The 7,414-nt window shown below is 48.5% G+C and overlaps 1 protein-coding gene across 1 annotated transcript in view; it reads left to right on the top strand.

Moving 5' to 3' along the window:
* The first annotated feature begins 207 nt into the window (after positions 1–207).
* The window catches only part of C4H3orf20 (chromosome 4 C3orf20 homolog), a 49,181-nt gene continuing 41,974 nt past the window's right edge, over positions 208–7,414 (top strand). The window contains exons 1-3 of the mRNA XM_065935442.1: positions 208–679; positions 1,565–1,705; positions 5,776–5,895. Of these exons, the coding sequence (XP_065791514.1) occupies positions 208–679; positions 1,565–1,705; positions 5,776–5,895 (733 nt within the window). The remainder of the gene's footprint in view (positions 680–1,564; positions 1,706–5,775; positions 5,896–7,414) is intronic.

Here is a 7,414-nt window from a genome sequence, read left to right as displayed (position 1 = left end):
ACCAGTGATACATCTACCCTCCCACATAGGATGCACCGGCTCAATGACCTGTAAGGGCCGTTTCAGCACGTCCATCTGTCCTGAGACCTGACCTTAGGTGAGAACATAGGCTCCCATTCAGCCTCAGGCTGTCTAGCTGCTTACAGCTGAAGGTCCCTCTTGCCTAGAATGGACAGCATCACCTAGCAGTATGCGTGCTCTAGCACCATGAACGACGTCAAGAGTAACCGAGAACTGTACCTGCAGTACACCGCCACGGCCCCCAAGCTGCTGGCCCACGTCTCCAGGCTGCTCGTTGGCTGCCGGAACGCAGGCATTTCCGTACCCAAGGGCATCAGAAACATCTTTGAGTTCACCTGGGAGGAGCTGATCACCGACCCCATGGTCCCTACCCCCTCCGACATCTTGGGCCTGGAAATCAGCATTGGCGCCCCGCCCGTGATGCTTATGGAATCAGCCCCTGTGCAGGCCCCCATCCAGAAGAAGCTGCCCCCACCAGCGCTCCCACTGCCGATGCTGCCCGCTTCCAGCGGGCCGGCCAAATTCACACATTCTCCCACCCACGGCCGCCGCAGGCAGTCCAACCAGGAGACCCTGCACAGGTTCCAGCGGCAGTCCATCCACCTGCTGACCGAGCTCCTCAGCCTGAAGATGAGGGCCATGCTGGAGTCTGTGTCTGGTAAGTTGGCCAAGGCTGGCTCTGTGAAGCGTGGCTCATTTTTCTGAGCCCGGAGGGTCTGGCCTGGGTGTGTGTGTCCACCATACCCTCCCCAGACAGGTCTACAAGGACGTGCTGTGGAGAGGTGGCAGCCAAGGGTCTGCTTTGCAACTCAACTCCTTCCTGAGACCACCCCCAGGAATCATCCATCTCCCTCCCCCTCTGTTCCCCACTTTGTCCTCCCATCCCTCCAGCTTTGCCAAGCCCAGGTTGAGAGGTTGACAGTGAGCACAGTGTGAGATCCGAGGTATTGAAGGGCCCAGTTTGTGGAAATGATGCAGTGGTAGACAGAGGCAGCACCCAGGAGGCGGGGGCAAATTGGGAGGGCTGGTTGGTAGCCAGAACCAGGAGAGTCGTGAGAACCGGGGTCTGTCCACGATAAGGGTCTCTCATCCCACTATCGGGGACCTGAGACTCATCACTGGTGAAACCTTCTGGGTGCTGTTACTTTAGATACCAGTAGCATCAGTTTAGATAGCATCACCAACTCAATGGACATGAGTTTGAGCAAACTGGGAGACAGTGAAGGACAGGGAAGCCTGACATGCTGCAGTCCACGGGGCAGCAAAGAGTCAGACACCACTGAGCAACCGAACAACAGCAGCAGAAGCATCAGTCCCCAGCCTGTGGGTGGGGAGAGAGAGGGGAAGGGGGCAGAGAGCTAGGGGCCACCTAGAGATTGTCAGAGCTCAAGGTCCTCTCGCTAGGAGCGCCCTCACACCTCCTCACCCTGGGAATAGATCTTCACCCCCTCTTACTTCCTGGGCCACTTATAGAAGTCCTTTTCTAGAAGCACTTTCCCCATGCTAGAGAAAAGTGAGTAGTTGCCTTTGATGACTTTCTTAGTAGGTGCCAACCCCCTGGACATTACAAAGCGCTTCGTGGAGGCCAGCCAGCTCCTGCACCTCAATGCCAAAGAGATGGCTTTCGACTTCCTGCTTGGCACCATCGGGAGAAACTGTGGCAGTGCCGGACAGATGGGTAAAGGTGGGTACCTGAGTCTCAGCTCTTAGGTGAAAGGTCAGACAGTACCAGCAAGAGTGCAGTGGAAAGGTCAGGTCCCCAGCTCAAACGCTTGACGTTTCCTAGAGTTGAGGTGGATGCGAAGCAGTGGGGATTCTCACATGCTGCAGGTGAGTGTGCATATTGGTGCAGTTCCCGTGGAGAACAGGGTGGTGGTGTCTGCGAGGGGGGAGTGCTGTAACATCTTACCGCCCAGCGGTTTCTCTGCTGAGGCATTCCCTAGAGCCATGCTTCTTAAACACTCTGCGGTGAAGGACCACTTTGTAAAACTTGCGGTCCCTTGTGGAGCACCCCGTTTCCAAACTTGATGTTGTCACAGGAACATCAGATTGGTACATAGACTTCTAAAGGTTTATTCTCATTTACTGTATTCTCCTGGTCATGGCCTGGTGTGGATTCATACCAGGCCACACTTGAGGATTGCACTGCCCTAGAGAAACTCACACACATGTTATAAGAAGTCACATCAGGATGTTTAGTGCAGAATTGTTTGGGATGGAAAAAAAATGGAAACAACCTAAATGTTCATCAACAAGAGAAAAATTACAGTCTTTAGGTGATGGAATATAATGAGAAGTCAAAATGAATCAAGCACCGAAGGACACATATCAATACAGATAAACAAAAAATGGTGTTAAGCAAAAAAAAAAAAAAAGCAAGTTATAAAAGGATACGTTTGGTATAATGCCATTTAAATAAAGTGTAAAATAAGAAAATTATAGCATACTGCTTTTGAGCACACTATACAAAGTATAAGGACCAGAGCTGAATGGGAATAATCAGAGGGCCTGAAGTAATAGACACAGAACTAGAGGACGTGATCTCTGCTCACAGGAAGGGCAGCAGCTGTGATTTAAGAGACAGCAGTTTAGTCACATCTGCACTGTTGTATCTCTTAAGCTTGGTGGATACAGAGGTACTCATTTCAAATGCCTGAAAGTCGCCGCTGTTAGGAACCTTGATGGGGAAGCATAATACATCTATAACCCATAACCATTTGCCCTAACCTATAAAATCCATCCCCTTTTTAGCATTTCTCCCTGTCCTCTGACTGACTGTCAGGCTTCCCTTGATGGTCAGCAGCTAAACATCTGATGATAATACATGAACACCCAGGACAAATAAATTACACAGTAAAATTGCAAGGCTTGGGGGGAAATGTGGGATTTCATGAACTCAGTGAGAAGGATGTTAGAGAGCTGCTGGTTGTCCACATGAAGCCACCTGTGAGTGATGCGGAGAAGCAAAACTAGTTACTGCCAAGGGCAGGAGAGTTGACCAGGGCGACCGCTCCATGGAGAAAGGATGACTTGGATATCAAAGGGTTGACAATACAAACAAATTTGGACCTTTTCGCAAAAGGCAGATGTGAAGGGACTCATGTTTTATTGCTGTCATACAACCATTCAGGAAAAAAAAAAAATTACACCATCTGAAAAAACCGACAGTTGTTTTTATTTCTTATAAGAATTAGGCATGTGCTTACAATATCAGTGGACTTATGGTAAATATGAGCTAGAGAAGGCTATTTTGATAAACTTTGGTTTCCTTTCCTAAGGTAAAGTCCCGATCAAGCGTACCCCAGCTGTTTACCATGAAGTAGCTTCCCAGGGGGCGCAGTGGTAAAGAATCCACCTGCCACTGCAAGAGACACAGAGATGTGGGTTTGATCCCTGGGTGGGAAAGATTCCCTGGAGGAGGAAATGAAAACCCACTCCAGTGTTCTTGCCTGGGAAATTCCATGGACAGAGGAGCCTGGCAGGCTACAGTTCACGGGGCCACAGAGAGTCGGACACAACTGATTGTGCACACACATGCGTTTCTTTCTGCTTTAAGAGAATGCACTCTGCCCGTTGTGTTCAGGGTCAGCTCTGCTCTGATGACACAGGCCCTCTGATTATGCCCTGTTTATGCAGAAGGTTGCCAGCAGACTTGGAGTTCTGCACACTGCACTCCACATGGGGCTTGGCGCTCCACTCCATGGCAACTCCGCTTCATTTGGGAGACAGCTGCCTGATGGTCTGTCACATGGGTAGGCGAGTCCTTGGGAGGGAACAGTTAGCCTGGCCCAGCCACCCACCCTCAAGCCTGCGAGCTGGGCTCTCCTGCCTGAACGTTGTGTTCCCCGACCCTGAAAGTGAACCAGTCATCCCTTTAGCGCTCCACCTCCCAGGGTGTTTAAGCATCTCTCAGGGTCACGGGCTTTCACCTGTGATGCAGTGGCTTCCCTCACGGCTTGTGGTTAACCTGCCGGAGGAGACTTTGCAGAGAGCCAGTGGGTGATGCTTGTCTGTCTGCATCAGAGGAGCGCTGAGCAAACCTCCCCTGCATCACGCTCCCCCAGGAAATCCCTCTCACTTGTTGGCATGTTTATTCCTGATGCTCCTTCAAATAAACCTAGAGTTTGAAAAGAAAATCTGAGTGACAAAATATAAATGAGGGAGCAGTCTGTTTCTTTTGGGAAAGCATTCATCCTAGGAGTGCTTTAAAAAGAAGATTCAAATGCCTCTTGATTGATTTGTTTTGTGTGAATTTTGCTTTTCTGGGCCCTCTAATGGCTGAGGTAGGCCCAAGTTGTGACTGAGTCGAGTGGTATTCCTTGAGTGCTGTAACTAGAGTATACCCACTGCTAAGGCAGCATTTCCTTAGTAATGAAATTACTTCCTGTCTCTCCTCCTGTCTAGTCCTGACATGTCAAGAAAGAAAACTGGACTGCTCCTTGATTTTTAGTTGATGGCCATGTTATGAAATAAAACCACAAAAAGAAAACAGATAGTCTTGCCTCTTTTATACAATAGCTATTTTTTTTACTTTTGCAGTTCCTTTTGTGGTTCTTCTCTCTGTGTGTGTATTTGTGTATGTATATATATTTTTCTAAGAATACTATAATTTTTCTCTTTTTCAGTTTCCTTAACAGACACGGTGTAATCCAGCATGACTATACCTTTGCAGTTGTCACTGTGAGTGAGTGTAGAGTTCTTCTGATGTTCATGTTCCATAATTAACAGAATGCTTAGGCTTCCAGGTCTCTTGTTATTAGTATAATATGCAACTTCATGCATATTGGTTCTTATCACTGTTGTGTTGGTTATTAAGATTACTCTCCCAGGAGAGAGGATTACTGGGCAGAAGGTCTCAGGATGTATATAGTTGTTGTTAAATATTGCTTTTTTGATGAATTTTCTCTGCACCAGTAGGACTGACTGATTTTATTCCATCTTTCTCAGCATTGCCTATTATTAGTTCTTTTCATGTGGTCCTAATTTCCGGCTTTGGGTTACCAGTGAAGGTGATTGTCTGTGGTTAGTATCATTCAATGTGCAGTCTCTGGGTACAGGTTTTGTCTATTTAGAAGGTCGTGTTTGCCATTTTCTTTATGAATTTGAATGAGTTGTGATGAATTGCTTGACATTTCCTGACAGTTTCATGCCCAACATGTGAAATGACTGTATTTGGGGGAAGAATAAGCAAATGATTTAATGAAGTTTGTGAAAGAATAACCAAGATTTTCCACAAGTAAAGGGGTGCTAAAGTTTAATTCTTAAGTGGTCTGCTGTCAAGTGATTTTGTACATGACAGTGTGGTTCTGCAAGAGACCGATCTGTTGTTGCAGAAGCGTCTGATTTCTGTGACTTGGAAAAGGGGAAGAGATGACTCTAAATTTTCTTCTAGCCAGTCCCATGTTTAGTCTCCTGACCTAGTGTAGCAGCTGTATCTGCACTTATCCTTAGAGTAACGTCACCTTTTGTGCCCGCCTTCTCTTCCCTGCTCTGATGCCATTTCATTCTTGAGAGATATTGGGGGCCAGGCAGGGGGGACACTGTAGAGGAGACTTTTAAAGATTTCTCTTAATCACTCTGAGCCTTCTCCAGCAGTAAAAATCTTTTTCTTCCAGATTTAGGTGGTTTTGTAACAACAGGGCACTTTAGAATATTGGCCTACCATATGACTAGGACAGAAAGTTCATTATTGTGCTCTTGGTTAAAAAATTAAAATTAAAACTGAAAGCAGCATCCCTGTCTGTCCCACTCCAGATTCCTTTGCGAGCATCCCAGCCATGGGTGTGAACTCACCTTACCAGCTTGTCTACGAGGCCTCTTCTGGCTGTCTGAGCTTTTCCCTCTCAACCGGAAGGGAATTCAAGAAGAGAACAGGTAACGGTGATCCCCACCCCCATATCTTTGGTGGTGGGGATGGGCTGGGGCGGCGGATAGAAGATTTCCTGTGCAGCTGATGAGATGGTTCGGTTTTCTGATAGGAAGGATAGGTAGCTGCCCTGGCTGGAGACCCAGCGGCTGTTAACAGATTGTGTGCCACACCAGGTGGCATATCTCAACCCAGCCCCTCCACCCTGCAGTCTCATTGTTGGAATCTGTACAAGCCCTCCACTTCTGTTAATGTGCTTCCTGTTACCTGGGGCAGCACCGCACCAAGCCCACATCTTCCACCTACGGCGTTGTCCCACACTCACCGCTGCCCAGAGACTGACTTGCGTCCTCACCCAGAAGGTAGGGGATCCAGTGCCCGAACAGAGGGGCTTGGGTGCCAGACCTTAGCATGTGTCCCCAGCTGGGCCAGTTTATGTGGGCAGAAAGCAGACATGGAGGCTGCTGCTGTTCTGTTGAAGAAGACAGAGGAGAAGGAAGAGCTTGAAGGAAAGAACTGGTGGCAGGTGAGGCCGTAGCGTGTGGCAATGACCACGCAACCAGAGCTTAGAGGAGGGGCGAGCTGGGGCTGCGGAGGGCGGGGAAGGAACTTTGCTCCCTTTGGGTCTCCCAGGGCCCCCCGGGCTGTGATGGCAGAGTGGTGGGGTGGGGAGGAACGCATGGAAGGTGGGGAAGCTCAAAGACCGTCTAGTGATTCCCACGGACCCTGGAGGTCAGGCTGGAAGTTGAGAAGCTTGGGTTTTATTCCTGAGCCTACCCAGATGGACACGAGTTTTGCTTTCCTCCAGGCCTCACTCTTCATATCAAGCCAATCCTCTCACTTTTCCATCAGGAACAGAGGTTTGTTGAACAATCGCTAGCTGTCAGTCACCCTTCCGAATGCCAGGGCTGCGCGTGTGGACTCTAAGACGAACACTTCCCTGCTGGAGCCGACATCCTCAGCTTCTCGTTCCCCCCATTGATGCGTTTTCTTCCCCTCTGAGCATCACTTCCAGCATCCCACTTATTCTCCTGGTTTATCGTATCTCCTCCCGAGCTGGCCCTACATCAGTGCAGTTACTTTGAGGGGAAACAAAGTCTCCTCAGGACACTTACTGAATTCATGATTTTTCTCCCTAATGACTTCAGTCAAGGGTGATGCCTTGAGTAAGGTTGTTCCAAAACAAAAGTTCCATATGTCTGTTGATATCTTTGTCGATGTGCCTGTTTTCCTCTGCCACCTGAGGATGTGATCACCCTATGACATTGCATCACTCTCACTAGGATGTATGTTCAACAATGCTGCATTTCTTATAGGTTCCTGAATGCAAGCTCTTCTCAGTCAGGTCCGACTGAGGAGCCTCTTGATAAAGGTCAAAGAGGAGAGTGAAAAAGCTGGCTTTAAAGTCACCATTCAGAAAACCAAGATCATGGCATCTAGTCACATCACTTCATGGCAAATAGATGGGGAAACAATGGAAACAATGGGAGACTTTATTTTCTTGGACTCCAGAGTCACTGCAGATGG

This window comes from Muntiacus reevesi, chromosome 4 (genome assembly GCF_963930625.1).
Source record: "Muntiacus reevesi chromosome 4, mMunRee1.1, whole genome shotgun sequence".
Lineage (NCBI taxonomy): Eukaryota > Metazoa > Chordata > Mammalia > Artiodactyla > Cervidae > Muntiacus > Muntiacus reevesi.
This window is presented reverse-complemented; position numbering and strand designations above follow the sequence as displayed.